General features: G+C 46.7%; 1 protein-coding gene across 2 annotated transcripts in view; it reads right to left on the bottom strand.

Moving 5' to 3' along the window:
• The window catches only part of Dpf3 (D4, zinc and double PHD fingers, family 3), a 239,551-nt gene that overhangs the window by 102,777 nt on the left and 113,243 nt on the right, over window positions 1-23,531 (bottom strand). For both annotated transcript variants that reach the window (XM_013012413.1, XM_013012420.1), the window contains exons 3-4: window positions 18,209-18,316; window positions 1,797-1,924 (exon numbers count right to left, since the gene is read on the bottom strand). In XM_013012413.1, coding sequence (XP_012867867.1) covers window positions 1,797-1,924; window positions 18,209-18,316 — 236 coding nt within the window. The remainder of the gene's footprint in view (window positions 1-1,796; window positions 1,925-18,208; window positions 18,317-23,531) is intronic.

Here is a 23,531-nt window from a genome sequence, read left to right as displayed (position 1 = left end):
CAGCGTGGTCTCTGACTTGGTGGAACTCACAAGTCAGTGGTACTTACCAAGCAAATCAAAACTGGGTTATTGTAACTATTGATTTAATGGTCATTTTAATAGATTAATGGAGTCTTTAAGTGTTAAGTTGAACATAAAGTTAATAAAATTGTAATTTGTGACAAAAAGATAAAATTGTCATATTCAAATTAATACAAACATAAGTTACTGAATCCTATTTAATTATTAATGTCATTTTATATTAGTATAAATTAATCTTATTGCAACACTCTGTGTCCTACATACTAGTAGATAAATATAGATTCAAGACTAGTGGCAAAGCTGTGCACAGTGGATCATGCTTATAATCTTTGCTACTCAGGAGGCAGAAATGAGAAGGATTGTAGTTTGAGGCCAGCCAAGAGAAAAATTTCATGAGACTCCATCTCAACAGAAAAGGCTGGGCATGGTGGTATGTATGTATAAGCTCAGCTACAGAGGAAGCTTAAATAATAGGATTATGTTTCAGATCAGCCTGGGCAAAAAGCAAGATCCAATTTGAGAAGTAATTAAAACAGATTGGGCACAGTGGCTCAAGCCTGTAATCCCAGCTACTTGAGAGGCAGAGCTGAGGGGATTGTGATTGAGCATAGAAGTTCATGAGAGGAGAAAAGTAGAGGACAAGTAACTTTGAAATATAGCACAACTGTGGATAAAGCCAGCATAATGAACCTCAGTGAAGCCTATTGATCACTAAGGGACTGGGGGAAGGGGAGAGAAAGCAATAAAGAGTGTTATTATGAGCCAGACATTTGTGGCTCACGCCTGTAATCCTAGCTACTCAGAAGGCTGAGATCTGAGGATCATGATTCAAAGCCAACCCGGGCAGGAAAGTCCATGAGACTCTCATCTCCAATTAACCACCAGAAAACCAGAAGTGGTGCTGTGGTTCAAGTGGTAGAGTGTTAGCCTTGAGCTAAAGAGCTGAGGGACAGTGCCCAGGCCCAGAGTTCAAGCCCCACAACCAAAAACAAAACAACAAGTGCTAACCTGAGCAAATCCTAATATATATTCATGTGAGGAACAGGGGCAGTTTGTAAGACTTCATCTCAACCTCTAGCCAGGTATAGTGGTGAGTACCTGTCAGCCCCAATGATGCAAAGATACACAATTTGGAAGACTGCAGCCCAGGTTGGCCTCGGGAACAGAGATAACCAGATAACAAATAACCAGAGCAGAAAGGATGGGAGGCATGGATCAAGTGGTAGAGGGCCTGCCTACCAAGAATGAGTTCAAATCTTTGTGCCTGAGTTCAAATCCTAGTGCTATTTCCCACTCCACCCCACCCCTCAAAAAAGGCAGGTGGAAAGTAAGAAATGGTAGAAATTCATAGTTACAATTCTGTGTTTGCAAGCTTTAGTGATGTTGTGTGAACAGAGGGTTGTGGACACATTGTCCTTGCTGGTCAGACAGGCCATGGAGGCCACAGAGGATGGGTGGGTGGGGCTGGGGAAGACCTGAAGGACAGACTGGTCATTACACCGGAAGGACTGCCTGCTTGGATCATCATCGTGTCCCCAGGACGTAGCAAGCTCAATAAATACTTTTTTAATGTAAATATAGGGAAGTTGGGGAGAGAAAAGATGGAAGGGGAGCAGTGACTTCTGGGGGGGATGTTTGAAATCAGGAAAGAATTTGTGAGATTCCCACCAATGGTGCTTCAAGGCCATTTGAGATTTGACCCAAGCCTGGCGGGCAGGGGAGCACATGGAGTTACAGGGCTGCTCTGTAGCGCCCCCCAGAGGGCGCAGGAGTACCTGTATCTCCTGGATGCTTTCCTCCTCTCGGGCGTCCACCTTCTTCTCCCCCCCCTCACCGCGGAGCAAGGCTTCCAGAGTGGTGCTCTCTGATGTGAACCCATCTTTCTTCAGGGGCAGCTCCACTTCTGACAAACAAACACAGAAAGGCAGGTCAGGCCACTGGAAGCAGAGAAGATGGCAAAGACAGTCCTTGAGGACAGGCAGGGACCAGAGCTCCTGGGGAGGACTCAAAATAGCCTGTGCCCCCTCCTCCTGGGGGCACAGGAACATGAGAATGGAAAGTAGCTTTCCCAAGTCTCCTTGGACAGCCCCAGAGTTAGATCCCAGCCCTGTCCGCACCTTCGTGGGTGGCATTAAGTCTCAGCCTTGCTCCCTCCCCCTACTTTCTGCTTTTATAACCCTGAGCACGTACAGCAGGAACCTGGAGCCTATTTCTCCATCTACAAAGGAAGAAACAATGTCCAGTGCTCCAGGGCTGTTCTGTGGGACAGAAAAGTATCCATTCGTAATAAAGTATTTTCTAACAACTCTCAAGGAGTTCACCAACATTGCCCTAATTACTCTCCCCATTACCTCCCCTTGAGTATGATGACCAGCCAGTTCTTCCCTACTCCAGAGAGGCTGATCTCACCCATGCAGAGGGGAAGTGGAGGCCTGGAAAGCCAAGGGAAATGAAGGAGTGCAGCAGCAGGGGGGGGAGGGGGTATAGAGCCTTTGCCTCATGGACAACCAGAGAGATTGGAGTCACAATGCCCAACCATGGAAAAAAAGGAAAGTTAGAGTTGCAGGTCATTTGGTTGAAGGACATCAGGAATTTTATTAAGTCTCTGGAGCTTTAGGTCATTGGGTACTTAATTTAGAGTGTTGCATGTGCTCCAAATGTGTTCAAAGTTAAGTATTCAGGATGGTGCTAGGGGAAGTCATGGACCCCTTAGGAGGCGGGGCCTAGTGGGAGGTCCTTGGATCATTGGGGGTGTGGCCTCTGACTCTTCCTCTTTTGCTTCCTGGCTATGAGGTAAACAGTTTGCTTTAACCACACACTCCCCCAACTGTTAACATCTGGCACCAGAAGCCCAAAGCAATGGAGTCTGTCTGATTATGGAATGCAACCTCTAAAACTGTGAGGCAGCACAACCGTTCCTGTTGATGAGTCTATTATATCAGGCATTTAGTTATAATAATGAAAGTAACCCATTGGTCCACTGAGCAAAAACGGTAGCCAGAATCATCAGCGCTCCTGAAACAGAGCAGAGTGAGTGGGTAAATACTTCAAGATACTTCTCAAACTCCAATATAGGATGCGAAGGAAGGAAGGAAGGAAGGAAGGGAGGGAGGGAGGGAGGGAGGGAGGGTAAGAAAGAAAGGAAGGAGGGAGGGTGGGAAGGGAGGGAGGGAAGGAAAGAAGGAAGGAAGGAAGGAAGGAAGGAAGGAAAGAAGGAAGGAAAAAGAAAGGAAGGAAGGAAGGAAAGGAAAGGAGAAAGAGAGAGACCCACACAGAAGTTAATTTAGTGGTGTCAGGCACAACAGTCATAGAAATAAATGGCCACATGCGTGGGAGAACTGGAAGTTTGAGGTATGGAAGGGATAAAGGGAACCAAAAAGGAATGATGAGGTGTGCTGGGGAGTCACCTCCACTGTGATTCCTGGAGAGATAGAGGAAAAGTGTAAGCCAGAACCTGGAGAGAATGCCATAGCAGAGACCCAGTAGGGCTGGGGCTTGCAGCACAGGATCCCAAAGCCAGAAAATCAAGGAACCAATGCATGGCCCGACTGATCTCTCCCCAGAGCCTCCATCTTCTACTACGCCCTCTCCCACTGGCCAACCTCTACTGGGAGCAAGATGCCAGTGATCCTGGCTGGTGTAGCAGCCTACCAAGTACCACAAGGAGCAAAGAGTGTTTTTATAAATGTCACTGGAAATAAGCAGCGCCATCAGGCCCTGTCCATCAGGCCTTCTTTTGACTCCAAGAGAATTCAACCTTCCCCTTCCATCTCTTCTGCCCAAAACAGTACATGAGGAAAAAGTACCCAGGCACCCTAGGAAAACTCAAGAAATAGGCTGGGTACTGGCAGCTCATGCCTATAATCCTAGTTACTCAGGAGGCTGAGTATCCCTGAGAATCCCTGTTTGAAGCCATCCTGTGCAGAAAGACTCTTATCTCCAATTAGCCAAAAGCTGCAAGAGGAGGTGTGGTACACAGGATAGAATGTCAGCCTCAAGCAAAAAGCCAAGCAAGTATTTGAGGCTCTGAGTTCAAGCACCAACAGGAAGGAAGGAAGAAAGGAAGGGAGGGAGGGAGGTATGGAGGGAGGGAAAGAAGGAATACCTGAAATCTTTTGAGAGACCCCCCCAAAAAAAGAGCAAGTTTTCCACCAAAAATCATGACCACAAAATCAGCCACCTGAAAGATACTCATCCACATCCATCTACTAATTCAAAAACTATTTGCTGACTGCCACCATGTGACAGCCTCTGTCCTGGGAGTAAGGACACGGGAAGTGACTAAATAATGACCAGCCCTACCCCTGGGTGGTTTATAGTCTCAAAAGACAGAGCTCCACTGCTAAATACAAAATAAAGACACAACTATGAACAGTCCCAAGTGCTGGGGAGGAAAACAACAGCAATATGGCAGGAAAACGTGGCAGGAGTGGGGGGCTACTTTAGATGGGGAGTGAGGGAAAGCCTGTGTGATAAAGTTCCCTCTAAGGTGAGTGTCAGAAAAACCGTCTGTTTTAATGAGCTTGGAGCACGCAGTCCACAGCCTGCTCTCATGACATCTTGATACTCTCTCCCCAAGTCTCCCAAATGTCTCATCAAACCATTAAAGTGTGTTGCCTCATGGTCTGTCCTCAGAAGACAAAAAGCTGGCCCCCAGCCCTCAAACTTGGACTCATCATATGTGGATATATGAAGTTCTTTTTGCGTGTCTGTCGGTACTGGGGCCTGAACTCAGGGTCTCGTATTCTCCCTTAAGTTTTTTGCTCATGCTTGGTGCTCTACCACTTGAGCCATACTTCTACTTCTGCCTTTTTGCTGGCTAATATGAAAGGAGCCTCAGATCTCAGTCTCCTGAGTAGCTAAGGTTAGAGGCATGAGCCACAGATGGCCAGCTATGGAGTTTATTTTTTAATTACCCTCCCCATTTATCCTTTCCAAGTGAAAATAAATCCTACTTCCAGAATTGCACAGCATCTTGGGGGTGGAAAAGGCCTTGGGTCATCCAGGTCACTCATCTCCATTTATAGGCAAACTGCCCTATACTCAGAGAAGTTAAGTAACCTCACCAAAAACCACATAGTAGAACAAGAATGCAATCTGAGATGATGACAAGCACTTGATTAGTAGTTAGCCCACGCTGAGCTAAGAGGGTACTTGCTTTAGTCACTTGTCCATAGGCAGTGGAGTTGTCACATGAGAAAGGAGTCTAATGCAACAGCCTCTTTGCTGTGTGTCACTTCATTTCTGTCACATACAACAGTACAGCCACTGTCCCATTTTCCAGCAAACAACAGATAAGGATGGTGCATCTTGGCAAAGTTCAGATCCTACTTAACTTAAAGGCAAAGTCTGGTCTTGAAGGCAAAGTCTGCCTGCAGATCCCTGCCCACTCTCCCCCCCCCTACCCATCCCACCCCCAGATTGGACTATATGAGCTCTACCTACCTCTCTTTGATCCTTCCTTTGTGTATTTCCATTGCATTCCTACACTCTCCTGAGTTTTCAGTGTCAGGAAGAAAGTCACACTCTTTGCTCAGGCTGAGGTCATTCCTCCGCGTGGCGCCAGGCTTTCTCTGGGTGACCATCTCATGAGATGTTTGACCTTCCACAACAGTCCTAACCCCATACAGAATTTTCCATCCCTACTAAACATGTCTCCATCCTGCTTTCCCATCTCTCAGTCTATTCTCTTGGTCCTCTTTGACCAGACATCACCGGGCATGCACAAAACACGAATCACAGGGCAAACTCAACCCTAATGGGATCACTGGAACACGGCCTTCTGCATGCAGACAGCCCCCAGGGTATCCATGGCACCCAGGCCCAATCCCTTCATGTTAAAGGCAAAGCACAGAAAGACAGAGAGGTTTTTCCCAGGGTCATGGTGGCATTATTCCTTCCTAATTACCAAAAACTTTAATTAGCTCAGATATGTTCTGCTTGCAGACAGCCCTGGGGTCACTCTCAAGCCTGACCGTTGTTAGCAAAAGAGCCATGGGCTAGTTTCTGAATCCTAGTCTCCGTTTCCCTATGTGGAGACTGGGTATGGTCAGAGTAGCTATAGATCACAGGAGTGGCATGAGACTCAAGCAAGGGAATGCAGGAGGAAAGAAAGTGAAGGCAACTTGTAACTGTGTGTGTGTGTGTGTGTGTGTGTGTGTGTGTGTGTGTGTGTGTGTGTGCGCGCACGCGCGCGCGCGCGCGCCTTGGGGCTTGAACTCAGGGCCTAGGTGTGAGCTTTTTTGCTCCAGGCTAATACCACTACAGTCACAGTTCTACTTACTGGCGGGCTGGGGGGAGTGTGTGGAGTGTTGGTGGTTAATTAAAGATAAAAGTCTCACAAGACTTTCCTGCCCAGGCTGGTTTTGAACCACAATCCTCAGATCTCAGCTTCCTGAGTAACTAGGATGACAGGCATGAGCCACCAGCATCTGGCAACAACTCGTTTTTTTTTTTTTATTATTTCATTCTATTCAAAACATGGATTCAAAATGAGAACCTAATATACAAAGAAGCCTGAGACATTGTTCAGTGTTCCAGAACTGGGTGGGTGTTATTGTCAAAGTGTGTGTCATTTGATTTTAATCATACAGCAGCACTAACCAACAGAAATATGACACACGCCACTTATACCACTTTCAACACTGTAAAACATAAAGAGAAGCAGGAGTGATTAATTTTAATAATATATTTTCCTCAGCCCAATATGTCTAAAACATTGCCATTTCAACATGAAATCAATAGGAGAAAAAATACTGATGTGATCACTTACATTCTCTCATTCACAGTAAGACCTCCACGTCTGCTGTGTATCTTAGCTATCCAGTGAATCTCAACTCAGACCAGCCACATTTCAAGTGTTCCTTAGGCACAACTGGCTAGCAGCTGTCATGTTGCACAGTACCTGTTGGTAGTATTTAAAGAAAGGTTTCTGGCTGGCAGCCAGTGGCTCATACCTATAATCCTAGCTACTGAGATCTGGAGGATCAAGGTTCAAAGCCAGTACAAGCAGACAATTTTGGTACACTCCATCAAAGAAACATAGCAAAAAAAAAAACCCAGATTAGAAATGTGGTTCAAGTGGCAGAGCATCAGCCAAGAGAGCATCAACCCTTGAGTTCAGGCCTCAGTACAGGAGGGGAAAAAAGTTTGCTATCCCTTTGCTTCCAAAAAATGGAAGGAATTTAAATATGATTTTGATTGTTGCTTACTCAATGGCTGAGTGCCATTCCATGGACGGCATCCTAGCTGCCCGGTAGCATGGTTGCCAAGCAGTTATGAGAGAGAAAAGGTACCACTCTTCCCTCCTACCCTGCAGACAGCCCTGACCTCATGACCACAACAGGTCCCAGAGTGAAGAGGGAAAAGAGGAAGCAGGTCCAAGCTCTTACACAGCGCACATCCTAGTCATGCAGCCATTGAGCCCTTTGGGGTTTCATTCATTCAATTCTTCTCTAATGTGTCTCTCCTAGATAGAAGATTTAGCAATTCTTTTAAAAAGCATACTCATTCTGTAGCTCAGACATATTTGAAGACTATATAACCCAACAGGAACCACCCAGCATTTGACATTCAAAAAAATGGCCTCAAACACACACACACACACACACACACACACACACACACACATAATTCATCTTTAAATTAGCCTGATTTTATACACATGGATATAAACCTATGAATCGTTACTCTTTCCCGAGTAGCAGCAGCTGTCACCCAAGCCAGCCGCCTCCCTGGGCCCCTGTAGGCAGCTCTGCTTCCACTTCTAATTGGGAACAGAGATAGTCTTTGGGTGACTTCCAGCACGATCCATCACACCAGAGACAGCTTCTGTGCAAACCGAAGCAAATCCGTTTCCAAATAAGAAAAAAAAAATGTAGACAAACAAGGATTGAAGCCTAGAAAGTTTAAAAAGAGGCACAAATCAAAGCAATGCAAAAAGAATAAATAATAAATAAATAAAGTGAAGTCCAGTGACTTTTCTCCAAGCTGTGGACAGATCAGCCATCCTCTCATGGGCAGATCAAAGCCAGAAGCTTTTGACACAGATGCCCCAAGCCTGCCACCCAATGCACTGAGAGCAAAGCTTCCACCGGGCTGTTGGAGCCACCGAGCTCATTAACAGGATGCACAAGAGATGAGTCCTGAAAGCGCAATGTGGAAGCCGAGTGAGTAATTAAATCCCAGGTCATTTAAAAATGCAAACGCCTTCGATGTTATAGGCTGACGGAGCCTCTGACACCTTCACCTTCATTATCAGACTCGGGATGGTGGTCTGGGAACCTGCAAGTCATACACAGATTATAATAAAATATGCCATTGGAAACAACAACAACAGATTAAGACAGTTCTTCTTTGGGGAAATATACAAAGAGAGGAGCTGTCTGTTAGCTGTCGAGTTTGCACGAGATACCATCTTTCGGGAGGCTAGGCTCTGCCAACAGACAGCTGGCCCCAAGGGAAATTGTGGTGAAACAGCCCGACAAGGTGCATCCATCCGTCCATCCATCACGGACTCCCTGTGACGCAGGGGCCTGGAGATGCTACAGGGCCTCGGAGGGAGCCATCCCACAGACAATGGCAAAGAGACTCCTGCTAGCTCCTCAGTGCTCCCATTCTCTGCCTCTAGGTTTTCCTGAAAACTACAAATGTGCCATTTTCTCTTCTGGGTCCTTACTTATTTTGGAGAGTGAAGCGCGTCACAGGTCCTTGGCTTTGTACATTAACTTACACCAAGGAGCAAGCAGCTTAAGAATCATGGTTTTGTTTATCCCCATCAGCTTCATGGAGAGAGGAAGGAGGGGGTGTTGTATCTCTCACCTCACAAAAGGAGACACCGGTGGGAGGGGAAGGGAGGGGGGAATCAGAGACCTGGTTCCCAACTTGGTGGCAGGTCCAGGAATCTGTCTGTTCATTGCCTAGGGTAGCCATTTTCTTGGCTGAATTTGACTCCCTGCTTTGTGATTCATAAAGCTCAAAATAGATGAGGCTCACATCAAGAGCACATCACCCAGGCTGCACCCCATAGGCCCTTGTTGCTGCTTGTGTTAGAATCCCAGAATAGCCACACAATGGGAGGATGGCTCACCCTCCCCCACCCCCGTGTGGCCTCAGCTGTGACTACTCACCACCCCCCCAGCATGAAGGCATACAGAGTGGGTTCTAGGACCTCAGGTTAGAACCTCAGGTTAGTACTTCCCCAGCCCCAGCCACGGAGAGACACCCACTGTGCCAAAGGAAAAAGGGAAACCACCTCTGGGCTGGCCCACCGTCCACTGTAGTGGGATGGGCTGAGTGGGTGGAATGATTCCATGTTAGTGAAGGGGGCAGGATGAACACAGTCTGGAGACCTACAGTACCATGGGGTGACTACAGGTATTAATGTATTATATACTGGAACACTGCATGAACATATGTACGTATGTAAAGTGGTAGATAGGTTTCTTGGCTCCATTTAGTGAGGCCATCATATCTAGATAGAGCAAAACATTCCTGGAAATGTCATAATGAAATCTCCCTTGTATAACTAATGCATACTAATTAGTTATTAGCATATATTTTAAAACTTCAGCTGGGTGTCTACCTAGCCTCTCAGGAGGCTGAGATCTGAGAATTGTGGTTTAAAGCCAGCTCAGGCAGGAAAGTCTATGAGACTCTTTTTTTTATTTTTTTTTTTTTGGTCAGTCATGGGGCTCGGACTCTGGGCCTGGGCACTGTCCCTCGACTCTGGGCCTGGGCACTGTCCCTCAGCTCAAGGCTAGCACTCTACCACTTGAGCCACAGTGCCACTTCCAGTTTTCTGGTGGTTTATTGGAGATAAGAGTCTCAGGGACTTTCCTGCATGAGCTGGCTTTGAACTATGATCCTTAGATCTCAGCCTCAGGATTTCAGGCCTGAGCCACTGGTGCCTGGCTTCCAGGAGGCTCTTATCTCTAATTAATCACCAAAAAGCCAGAAGTAAAGCTATGGCTTTACTTGTGGCTCAAGTGGTAGAGCATCAACCTGAGTAAAAAAGCTAAGCAAGAGTACAAGGTCCTGGGACCAAGGCTTAGTACTAGCATGATAGATAAATAAAAAAATAATACAATGTTTTTAAAATCCATGTAAGGCTGGAGGTATGACTACTGGTAGTGTTTACATAGTATGACCACATTCCTGGATTAGCTCCCCGGCACCAAAATAAGAAAAATATTATGCAGTATACCACAGACAGATTAGATAGACAGACAGACAGATAGATAATTTGTCAATTATACCTTTATAAAGCTAAGGCAGCCAGGCACCAATGGCTCATGTCTGTAATACTAGTGAGTTAGGAGACTGAGATCTGAGGATCTTGGTTTGAAAGTCTGTGAAACTCTTGTATCCAATTGATCACCAAAAAGCCAGAAATAGAGCTATGGCTTGCGTGGTAGAAAGCTAGCCTTCAACAAAAAAGCTCAGGGATAGTATCCAGGCCCTGAGTTCAAGCCCCAGGACCACCAAAGAACTTTTTTTGGTTGGTCGTGGGGCTTGAACTCTGGGCCTGAGTGCTGTTCCTCAGCTCTTCAGCTCAAGGTAAATGCTCTTCCACTTGAGACACAGAACCACTTCCAGTTTTCTGGTGGTTAATTGGAGAAAAGAGTCTCAAGGACTTTCCTGCCCAGGATGGCTTTGAACCATGATCTTCAGATCTCGGCCTCCTAAGTAGCTTTTGTATAATCTAGGGAAAATAAAAATAAATTGTTCAAGGGAATTCGAACAGCTGGAAAGTGCCAGAAGTACGATCTGTAGTACATCTCAGCTCTATTGTCCTAAGCTACACCCTTGGCCTTGGTCCCCTCATCAGTAAAACCTGTAGAACAAACCGCACATCCCACTGCTGTCATGTATGTCTGCACACCTAGTGCTCAGTATAGGAGAAGTTCCTCTTCTCCCCTCCTCATGCCTCTCTCTTCTTGGGCTCCTTTGGCCAAAACTGCTTACCTCTGTACTCTCAGCCACCAGCTTGCCCCAGCATGGGCCCAGCCCAGGGACGACAGAGCAGCAAGGCCGACTCCAGAGCAGTCACACAATGAAGGTAGAGGAAAGGGGGACCCAGCTCAAAGCTGGGAAGGTGGCCCTGCATCCATGTCAGCATGGGCCAACTCCTGCGGCCCTGGTGGGATACCATGGCAGAGCCACAGTGGAAGACACCCTGCTCTAGTCATTCATTTGGCAAATCATTATTGAACACTAATGATGAGCCTGGCTCTGTTCCGGGTATAGGGACACAGCTCTGAACAGAAGAGAAGAGACCACCTACACACACACACACACACACACACACAAATCCCAGTCGGGAGCTAGTAGCTCATGCCTATAATCCTAGCTACTTAGGAGGCTGAGATCTGAGAATCACTGTTCAAAGCCAGCCCCAGCACGAAAGTCTGTGAGCCTCTCCAATTAACCACCAGAAAACTGGAAGCGGCACTGTGGCTCAAGTGGCAGAGCATTCACCTTGAGCTGAAGAACTGAGGGACAGTGTCCAGACCCAGAGTTCAAGACCTATGACCTACAAAAAAAAAAAAAAGTCCCCATCCAGAGAACTTATATTCAAGCTCATAAGAAACAATACATCTGGGAGAGACAGAACATAGGAAATAAAGGAGAAAACCTTACAGCCTGATGACATTTGGTAATGGGTACTTTGGAGAAAAGACAAAGCAGAGGCGGAGAGGCTGGGGAATAGGAGTGATGGCAGGGGGCTGGGGGGGAGAGAATGACACTTTTAAATATGGCCGGGAAAACACAATTCTGGAGGAGGACACTCAGGCTGCACTGATCCTCACACAAAAACAGCCCAGGCATTTGTGTGAGGGCCCTGAAGCCCGTGTTGGAGCACAGCAAGCTGGAGACTAGTGGGAAGATCAGCTCTGATAGGCACAGAGGCCTTGAAGGGCTAGGCAGGCCGCAGAGAGAATGCTGGTCCCCATCCTGGCTGGGATGACAAGCATTGGGATTTTTTTCAGCAAAGAGTGACATCATGATGCCTACTGTATGCAACAAGATCTCCCGGAAGAGGGTATAGGTGGCTGCAGGGAGACTAGGTAAGAGGTAGTATGATGTGTCTGCCCCACCCCACCCCAGTGAGAATGGTGTTTGACAGGGAGATCACACAAGATAGATATGGGTATGGCTGGGTTCTTGTCCAATCTGCTTGTCAGATACATCCTGAGTGGGTGTGCTCTGGGAAGAGTCTCCTGGCCCCTAAGCAGGCAACTTCCACACACACAGTGACCCAGGGTAATGCCAGGTTTTCAAGGCCAGGTGTCCCATTGCTAATATGGCCATGTTGTGGAGCTGTACCAGGCCAAGTTCATGGAGGAATGGTTGTTTCAGAAGAAAGTAGGGTAGCCTATGTCATAGGCAAGAGAAAAGACCCAGACAGGGACCTGGCCAAGTGTGCCAAGAGATAACAGTACAATCAGTGCAGAAGCAAAGCCTTCCAACTTCACCTCTGTACCCTGGGCCCTGGGGACTGGAGAGCAGAGTCATGGGACCTTAGGGATGAGGTGATGGGAGCTGTAATTCTGGGACAGGTGGGCCTCAAAGCCAGGTGCTCCTCATGGATAAGGTGCTGGAAGGGAGCTTTTTTAAAAGACTCAGCAGAACGTGTCCCGTTCTGGGCCAGATGGGATCTACTTCGCAGCAAGGCAGGGAGCTCTATGCCTAGGAATAGAACAGCTTTGGCTGAGACCCCCTGGGCCCACCCTGCAGTACAGCATGGAGGCGGGATCTCAGCATTCCTGATGCTTCATCCCACCTGACTCTTAGGACCACCCTATGAAGCTATGGTTGACATCTCACAGATGAAAAATCAAGGCACGAGCATTTAAGTAATTGCCTCAAATCGCCAAGCCAGTGGGCAGAGGGGTCTGGACTGGAAACCAGGCCCGCCGATCCCCATTTAGTAGCATTTTCCTGCCCAGCATAGCTATGTGGCACAGGGGAAGGTCCCTACAACCCACAGCCAAAGACAGGCAAGAGGATGACACTGGGGCAGGTCTGTAAACCAGGAAGGGAACTGGACAGGAAGCCAGCTCAGTGCCTCAGGCCCCGCTTCCCTGGCGAGGCCTCCCTCATCTGCAAAAGGGAGATGGTCATAGCTCAGTATGTACTCAAGGTTGAGATCAAACAAAGGCCTAGTTCTTTCCTTCATTCCTTTAATAAATCTTCACTATCTGTCCACTGTGTGCCAGGCCTCACGCTGGCTGCTAGGGATACAAATGAAAAAGCAAAGTAGGCTCCTGCCAAGGGGGAGAAACAGGTGAATCATAAAGGCGAACCCAGTGATTCCCCAGCATTATCACCACTGATCTACACATGGCCCTGCCAGACCCAGCCTCAAAACAGAGCCATGGAAACTGCCGCCGCTGTGTGGCTTTCCTGCCTGGTTCCACCTGCAGGCCCGTGGCCCCAGCCAGCCCAAGCTCCCAGGGCCCCGCAGAGCACAGACAGTACCAAGGACACCCAAACTATCCCTTGAGACAACGGGGCGGTGTCACAGGAGCAGGTCCCTGGAGCGCCAGCAAAACCATCAGCATCATACGGACTGGCACCGAGGATTTGCCCGTATCTCCCCCAGCTGCCCTGTTCACGGGGCCCACAGGAGCAGAAGAGGCAGCCATTGCGGAGTGCAGGATGGATGGCTGCCCACTCTGACACTGCAGGAAAGAGATAAATGACCGGTCATTTCCCCTTGATGCACTTGAAGGCATCCATTCTCCCAGCTCTACCACGCTCAGGCAACCCCCCCCCGGGCCCCCCTGCACAGAGACAGATAAGACTGACAGATGGGGGTGGGGGAAGGACACAGCCAGACTCCTCTGCAGGCCGGGAGAAGGTCACACTGTCCACCCGCTCACACCTGGCTCAGGGCTCCATGAGTCCTTTCCTTCACCTCCCCCGCTGGTACCCATCCTACCCAGCTCATCCATCTGAAGCGCACATGGCAGAGAGGGAGGGCTGGGGGGCACAGGCCCCCGCTGACAGCCTCATCAATCTCAGACTACATGCTTGGCACATCAGCGTTCCTTAAGTTGTTCGTGGAGAGGAGGATGTCAGAGGACCTGGAGGGACTGTCTTAGAGAGAAGAGAAATCACACTGAACATCAGAGAGCAAATGGTAGAAGCCTGGAGACGATTAAAATGTGGGCCATGTACAAAAGCAGTAGGGAACTAATTAAGATGCAGGATTTTTTCAAAAGCTGAGGAAGTTGGCCGCAGCCCACTCCCATCTGTAAAGTTCTGGCAGTTCAGAGCAAGCAGGCCCAGAGCCCTAGGTGGGCAAGGCAGGCAGGACTCAGGCCTCTCTCTGCGTCTACTCCAAGAGACCTGGTATCTGCTTGCTTACTGCAAGGAGCTGTTGGCCGGCTTATGGCTCCCACTGCTTTGGGATATCCTAAACTACAGTCTCCTTCAGGCCTGCTAACAGAAGTCAGTTTCCCCAACAACATGGACAGGGGGTTCTGGGTCATTTATCTCCAGTCATTGAGAGACTGCCAAAATGTATTACAAGAAGGAGGAGGAGGTGGAGGAGGAGGAGGAGGGGGAGGAGGAGGAGGAGGAACCAGAACCCAGTTCCAGGCTACCTTCCTTCCCATCATCCTTGGCATTAGGTAGAGAAGCAAAGAGCTTCTGCTGCTCCCCAACTGTCCCAGGCCGGAGGGGATCAAGGCCCCAGTACTCAAGGAACAGGAGGCATTTCAACCTTCAGAGTCTGATAGCTCCAGGATGATCATGTGTGCCGGGGTCATGGAACAAGGTGTTCCTTGGTTCCCACCGGCTCCCCTTAGAGTTCTTGGCTTCCCCATCAATACCCCCTGGGAAATTAAGTTCCTAATCTTCACTACGGTCTTGCAGCCTCTAAAATGAAGATAATATCTTCCTGGGACCATAGGGACCAAAGGTCTGGGGCAGAAAGACGCTAAATTGATCTAAGCAGACTATCTGAGCATTTGATCCAGAGGGACATAAGTAAAAGTTTGTTCCCAGCCTTTCTCTTTCCTTTATCAAAAAAAAAAGTGAAGCTAAAGGCCCTTTTTTTAATCAGCTGGCTTCTGCTCAGTATCCACCCCTGCTTTAGGGCTTTCCAGTGGGTATTTAGCACCCATCTTTCTTGCCTGCCAGCTCACCCACTTGCCAAGGGATGACAGAGTTCAGTCCTCCAGGGGAGGGGTTGGGGGGGAGGCCCCTCGCTAGCCCCAGCTCTTTGCCTGAGCCTGGGTATGGTAGAGAATGTAACGTCTGAGTTGTCATACACCTTGCTTTGCTTCTGCAGCCAAATGCAAGCTACAGAGAACACTGAACTCGGTTGTTAGTCAAGCGAAAGAAATAATGTTGTATGTGTTGTCCTTCAGCCACCCAGGCAAGTAGGAGTCTGGGAAATGTTTGTTCAAGACTGATTGGAGGGGGGATGCTGGGCGTGAGAAGTGTCCAGGTCCAGGGACATCAGGAACGCTCTCCGACTTTAAAAAGCTCTCCCAGGCTCCCAGCCACCTCCCACCCCACGCACACACAGTTTTCTTTCCAGTAAGTAGTAAAGAAACGTAGGAGGGTGGCATTGTCACAGCGAGGCAGATGGGCTGAGGAAAGCAAGACTGGGGAGTCCCTCCATTGGGGTGTAATTGAGCCCAGGAATGAACAGCTTATTGGCAGCCAAGAGCTGGCTCTGCTCTCCCCACCCAGGGAGCCTCCTTGCCCCAGATAAGTTTTGTGCTCTGGGGGCAAAACCAGAAGTGATCGAAGGGATAGCTCATCGGCCCTGCCCTGACCTCAGACCCTCTCCAAGGTCCCTTAGGCCTCCTGAGGCTGTACTCTCTCCCTCTGATCGGACCCAGCTTCCCCACACAGCTGTGCAGAGCCAGGGCCAGGCCCATACTGACCCTCATACATCCTGATCTTTGCCGTAAGCTGCCTGTCACCACCAGACTCAGACAGGGGCAAAAATGAAGATGGAAGGACCCACTGGGAATGGCACAATACACAACCAAAACACTCCGCTGTCCTTGCGCCCAAAGCAAATGGAATAAAAATAAGTGATCGGTTGTTTGAGAATAGCATCCAAGTCAAGCCTATGCTTAGGGAGGACATACCCCAGAAAAGGGAAGAGGGCCTCTCATATGGAAACTATATGCTGTGCATGCTAAGCACAGGTCACCCCCACACAGGGACACGATGCAGCCTGTGCTCCCCAGCCCACCAGAAGGGGCATCCTTCTTAAGTGTCCACGCAGAGAAGGCACACCACTATCTATTCTTGCACAAAGGCACCATGTGCTGTAGGCGAGGCTCTAGAATGTAGGCACTTGCTTAAAATGTTGGCTAACATGAAAGAATCCAAATGCAAATGGGCTTTGCCTCTCGGAAAAGTGGTGTGCAACTTTGATGGGTCCTGGCTGCTTCCAGGTTCCAGGCCGAGGCTCGCTCATCATCCCTGGGCCCAGGACTCTTCAATGGTGTCTTTATTTACCACCTGCAGTTGCAGCAATATAGGGGCCTGCCTAAGCACCAGCCTGGACCTGGTGGCAGACTCAGAACAAGATCAGGAAACCACCCACAGGCAATTGGACATAGACTTTGGGGCTTAAGGTTTCGTAGGCTTAGTTCGTAATAGGTCTGCAGATCCAAAGAGGGGAACAAGTTCACCTGAGAAGAAGCACTGTCATTACCCTGAGGTGCTTACTGTCTTCCAGGAGCTGGGAGCTGGCTAGAGGAAGGAGCTGGCCTTGGACTCAGCACTTCCCACCTGCGGATGTGGCTCCCACCATGAGGTCCATCCCTCCAAGAGCCAGAGCCATCCTTGATCTTGCTCCAGGATGCTGAGGATCTGTAGGACTGAGCCTTTACCTGCCAAACCTGACAGAGCCTCTTCTGCCAGAAGAAAACACAGAGGAGAAACCTTCAGAGGGTCACAAATCCAGCCACCGTGTGCTAGGGATGGCGACAGAAAACCACCAGCTCAGGTGGTTTTCTTTCTCTGGCCGGTCACAGCAGGTCAGATGTGTGAATGCAGCTGTTTCTTGGGTAGCCACAGGCAAGGCACAAACTCTGGGACACCAGGATGCCTAAAGCACACACTTGTAGATGGAAGGGCCACGAGCTAGCCTGGAGCTTCTTGCCTCCCTCTGTTGAACTATTTACCTTTTATTTCCATTGTCTCTAGGACACTTGGATCTCCTAGAGCCTGCATCAAGGAGGGGGTTGGGACAACTCAGCCATTGCCCTGAAGTATTTGTGAGGATCTATAAGTTGTGTGAGGGCATTTCAGAACACAGAAAGAGCCCCCCTGAAGAATCTAGCTTCTGCCCATCCTCTACAAATAAAACTGCTCCCTAAGTGAAATCTGGGTAAAGCAAACAATTCCAAACCACCACAGTAAAGCATTTACAAACGCAGGCTAAGGGGTCAGTGCAGAAAGGGAGGGTTGAGGGAGGTGCCACGCACCCAGCAATACTGGTGACACGGGGCGGGAGCACTGACTCTGCTTGCACCTCCTGAATCGCATTGTTTCCACCGTCCCAGTCACATCCCAGCTGTGCCACCTCCAAAACAGAGAACTGCTTAACAAAGGCCCCCAGACAATCACTTGGCCTTCTTTCATCCCAGACACATTTATGAAGACAACCATGAGGGCTGAGATGTGATAACAGAGGTGTCAAGTTCCCACTTTCCTCCTGCAGAACCACCCCAACTCTTCCATAGGGGAAGAGTTAATGACCTGGTCCTTTCTGAGTATGATGCTCCCAGTAGCTCACTCAGGCAGTGGGGAGAGGGTCTTCAACGTCTCTCTTCTCCTTCGACACACAACCTGAGGCAGGTCTCTTTACTTGAGAACACAGGAAGGTAGTGCCTGGCCCAAGAGCATGCAACAACTTGGGCTTTGGTAGGAGCTCCTGGGCCTGGCCCCTGCTGCTCCCTGCTTTGTCTCCCTGGAGTAGCAAAAGAGGGAAGACAAGGAAGGGGGAGGCTAGAGATGACAGAAGAGAAATGCATGAGGACATGTGGGCAAAAGTACCCAAAGTGGACTCAGAGACACACCTCTGAGAGTCACATGGGTACTTGATGTCTGAACTACTCACAATCTAGATCAAGAAGCCAGCTAGCGATTGTACTCAGGCCTCCCTGCTCAGCTGCCACAGCCCTGCTGAGGTCCCCAGGACACTCACCAGGCTTGATTTCCAGCAATCGTAGCTTCGGGTCCTCCGGTGGATGCAATCGTCTTTTCTTGCGCCAGCAGCGGGCTGGGTATGTGTACAGCTGCCCCGGAGCCAACCCTATGGACAGAGACAATGTAAAGATAAAAAGATCTCAGGCTGGAAGGAACCCTGCAAACTACCCTGACTGGTCTTGTCATTCACAGGAAGGGAAAACTCAAGCACAGTCAACATCTGGCTTATGATAGAGTCAAGGCTGACTCTGGGTCATCTGACCTCAGTCCTTTGCTCTGTCTGCTCCACCAAGCTGTTCAACAAGACCATGCCAGGAAAAAAAAAAAAAACATTGCCTTCACCAATTTTATCCTATCAAAGAGGGAAACAATCAAATTTCATCTACAGGGACTTGGTTAAATAAACAATGATAATAGACTATTTTTAATAGTATAATACACTTCTAAAAAGTTAAGCTAATGCTCAGGGCTGGTGGCTCACACCTGTAATCCTAGCTACTAGGGAGATCTGAAGATTGCAGTTCAAAGTTACTCGAGGCATGAAAGTCCATGAGGACTCCAACTAACCACACACACACACACACACACGTGGAGATGTGGCTCAAGTGGTAAAGTTCTAGCCTTAAGCAGAAAAGCTAAGGGCACCCAGGCCTGGGGTACATGTCCCAATATCAGTGCAGAGAGTGGGGGGGGGAAGAAAGAGAAGAGAAAAAGAGAGAAGGGAGAGGAAGGGAAAGGAAGGGAAGGGAAAGGAGATGTTTCAAAATCTTGACTAGCCAAAGATGGAAGAATGTAAGCATCCATCAGAATAATGCCTACCAATGACTAAAACATGAAAAATGTTTAACTCTGAGATCATGATGATACACTCAAATAACTTTATTGGTTATTTTTTAAGAATATCAAGGAACTAACTTAATATTTTGAAAACTGGTAAATAAAATGGTAAAGTCATTTATCCTGCCTTTCTTAACTATACCTCACAATAACCAAATAACAATCACTTAAAATCAGGTGTCACCTTTTCTGAAAATCTTAACAGAATATGAATCTAGTGATTATCATCAAGGGCTGCTAACATCAAGAAAAGAGAGATACCCACATCACAAGAGCCTCCTGAAGAAAATACACTCTACCACTTAGGAATCATTATTGCCAAAATAAAAAATTAGTTTAAAAATGGAAGGGGAATAAGAACCTAAATAAGTCTCCAGACCTAATTACCAATTCACAGGAGTAAGACCACAGGGATGCAATCAGTTCTAGGAAACCCTACAGTGCAAGCAACCCCATTCCTTTAACAAATAACATGTAAGGATGATGAGAGAGAAAGCAGAGAGGAGCCCACAGATCTAAAGAGATTTAAGAGATATATGTCCATCAATTATAATATAAGGATTTTATTTGGATCCTATCTTAAACTAGAGGTAGAAAATGAATACGGATCAAATACTTGATGATGTTAAATTCTAATCGAGATGTGATTGTAGGCTTAAGGATTGACTCCATTTTTAAGTACCTATCCTATACAACAACACACTTATAGATAAAATAACATGTTGCCTTGGTTTTGCTTCAAAATAATCTGAAAACAGGGAGAAAAGTAGCAAGAGAGTATGAATGAAACAAAATTGACCCGGGTCGATCATTGTTGAGGCTGGGCTACACAAACATTCGTTTCACTCTTCTCTTCATTTTTACATGAGCATGACATGTTGTAAAAAAACTTTTTTTGTTTTAATTATGTCTACATAAAGCCAGCCAACAAACTGGTCCCAGTAAAAATCTGGGGCTAGGGCAGGATGGCAGATCAAAAGCATTCACAATCTAGAGTAAGGCAAAAAAATAAATAAAAAGGTAACACAGTCTCTCCTGTGCTACCTGAAGAGAATAAGAGAGGAAGAGTATCAGACATCATGAAGGAGGAAACAAGACAGTAAAAAAACACACGAAAACCAAGGCAACAGAGAAAAGCATCAAACAGTTCCAAACTCCATCCCTGGCTTTCCCGGAGAGGGAGAAGAGGCAGATTAACCAAGTGACAGACTGCCAATCTAGCTGTGAGATTAACCCCCACACACCTCCTGAAAGAATTAAACCTCATGCAAGGGTTTGCAAGATAGCAACTGTTCTGGTGTGGCAGGCTAGTCATGGTGAAGAAAGACACTCTGTTCTTAACCAGCTCAGAAGGCTGTGGCAAGATGCCATGTTGAGAGAAGGCCTATTTTTTTTTCTAACTGTGATACATTTGAAAATAAGATACAATCGTGGCTCAGGAAATCTTGGGATACCCTGCCACAAAGACTGGGTGAAAAACTGCCACAAGAGGTGGTTACATTGAAGATGAGAGTCTCATACAGCCCACTGTGGGGAACTGTACCAGCACAGGATACAGTTCTGCTCTTCAGAGGCCTACCCTTCTGCTAAGGCAGAAAGAAAGCAGGTCTGCCTCCTGGCTCCCTATGATAACTTCTAGGTGGCTTAGAGCCTTGCTCCCAGACTCTCTGAATCACCTGATACCTACAACTACCTCAACATACACACACACACACACACACACACACACACACACACACAGATACACAGAAGCCAACTCTGATGCGGGGGCTGAAAGCACATACCCTGGAACTACATTCTGGCATGAGTTTGCTGAAAATCAGGATTGAGCAACTAGGACCCTCAGTCCTCCAGCCCATTAAAGAACTCAATGTTCTGCATGATTCCCCCACTCACCGGTGCATTCAAACCCCCAAGGTTTGCTGGCCCTGAGGGCACAAACCAGGGCACCTGTAGGACAAGTGGTACTCTGCTTAGCTCACAAACTACAAAACTCTGCAGCCAATAGCAGCTCCCAGTGCACAAAGAAGGGGAGGCTCCTTTGAGGAAAGCAGCCCAGAAGTGGACAACTGGCTATTCTATAGGAGACTCTGACTAGACCTGAGAAGTGCTAGGGATCAGGCCCAGTGCCCTGAACACTAGGTAAATGCTTGCCTACTGAGACATGCCCTCAGTCCGGTGGTGAGAAACAGCACCTTAACCTGCCTGCCCAGTCCTCTGTGCTGCCTGAACACTAAGACTATGTCAACTGAAATCCTATTGGTGAGTAAAACTCCTGACCAACATCTTGGCGTCAGATGTATAAAACCACATATAAAAGCACAAATAATATGAAAAAAATAAGGCAACAAGTCTCTCCCTAAAAGTCAACAATTCAAAACAATAGTGAAAGGTATGAAATTTCAAATAATAAACTCATAAAAATGATTTTAAGAATGATCAACGGGGAGGAACACAAATGTGCAATGTCTATATGCCTCTAATCATAAAGTAATATTTGTCAAAATGAATTCCAGAAAATGGAAACAAGAAGTTTTTTCTTTGTTGTGGTTTTTGTTTTGTTTTGTGTTTCTCTTGTTTAATCTGTCTTTGGGAGGACGGTAAGGGGGAGCACAGAAATGGAGGGACAAAGGGGGAACAGATGCAGCAGTGGTACTCACTGGACTACGCAACTTGTAGGTGGGGACAGAAGGGGAAAACTGGGAGAGAGCAAAGGAGCGAGTGATGTTGTCCAGAAAGAAATGTACTTATTACTTGATTTATATAACTGTAACCCCTCTGCACATGGCCTTTATAATAACAGTAAAAATAAAATTAATATTAAGAATGGTCAACAGATTGAAGAGAACATACATAAGCACCTGAATGAATCCAAAGAAGATAGAATGAATAGCTGAATGAATTCAGAGAATTCAAATCATTCATTCAGAACTCATTCAGCTGAATGAAATAAACAAAACAACTTAGGGCATGAAGGAGGAATTCAATAAAGATACAGAAACCCTAAAACAAAATTTTAATTGAAACCCTGTCAGCGAAAAAGTTCTGTAACCCAAATTACAAATTCAAATATCAGCCTTACTAGTACAGTGAAGCAAGTTGAAAACTAAGTATCAGGAATTGGAAATAAAGTGGAAGAAATAAATCAATCAAAGACAAAAAATACTAAGAAAATTAAAATGGATCACACAAGGCACCTGGGATACCATCAAAAGAGCAAGGAGGTAATTCAAGAAATAGAACAAATATTCAGCCAATAATAGCAGAAATGTTTCCTCAATTTTGAGAAAGAGAGAGTCACTCTCTTCTTTGGCTTCAGAATATCAACAGGCAAGATCAAAAAGAAACAAACTGCCCTCTCCCTGGACTGTGAGCATGACTCAATTTGTTGTGTTTTCCTGGCAAGTGCAAGGCCCTGAGTTTAATCCCCAGTAGTGTGAAGAAAAGGAACAAGAAAGAGGAAGAGGAGGAGGTAAAGAAGAAGAGAGGAAACACTGCTAGACATATTAATAAGAACTAAATATGCAGAACAAAGAATATTGAAAATGTCAAGAGAGCAGAAACACGTCACATACAAAGGCAAACCCATCAGAATAACAGCAAATGTCTCAACAGATACTATAAGAGTAAAGAGGACATGAAGTAATACATTCCAAGCAAAATAAGAAAATCAATCTAGAATAATTATTCGGTAAAGCTACCCTTCATAATTAAAGGAAACATAAAAACCTTCCATAGCAAACAAAAACTAAACAAATTTGTAACCACTAAACCAGCACTACAGAAAATAATTTTAAAAATCCTACACAGAGAAGAGAGAAATAAACACACCATGAAAATACAGGAAAGAATAAATCCCACAAGGAAAGTATAATATCAAGTGTAGAATGAAAGAGAAGAAAGCATCACAAAAACAGCAAAATGTCAAGAAATACTACATATCTTTCAATATTCTCATAGAATGATGGACTGAATTAAAAAGCAATATACAACCATTTGTTACCTATAAGAAATATATCTCTGGGGAAAAAAAAGAAAAGAAATATATCTCTGGAAAGTTGGCTCAGTGGTAGAGTGCTTGCCTGACATCCATGAGGCCCTAGGTTCTATCCCTCAGCACCACATAAGCAGAAAAAAAGCTGGAAGTAGCCTTGAGCTGAAGAGCTGAGGGACAGTGCCCAGGCTCAGAGTTCAGCCCCCACAACCAACAAGAAAGAAAGAAAGAAAAAGAAAGAAAGAAGGAAGGAAGGAAAGAAAGAAGAAAGAAAGAAAAAGAGAGAGAGAAAGAAAGAGAGAGAGAAAGAGAGAGGGGAAGGAAGGAGGAAAGAAAGAAAGAAAGATGATGAAGGTTTTGGAAAAATCAGGAATCCATGGAACATTCCTCAATACAATAAAGGCTGTATATGACAAACCTACAGCCAGCATTATACTTAATAGTGAAAAACTAAAGCCATTTCCTCTTAACTCAGGAACAAGACAAGGAT

This window comes from Dipodomys ordii, unplaced genomic scaffold, assembly GCF_000151885.1.
Source record: "Dipodomys ordii isolate 6190 unplaced genomic scaffold, Dord_2.0 Scaffold2, whole genome shotgun sequence".
Taxonomy (NCBI): domain Eukaryota; kingdom Metazoa; phylum Chordata; class Mammalia; order Rodentia; family Heteromyidae; genus Dipodomys; species Dipodomys ordii.
Note: the sequence above shows the minus strand (reverse complement) of the source record. Positions and strands in the feature narration are given on the sequence as shown.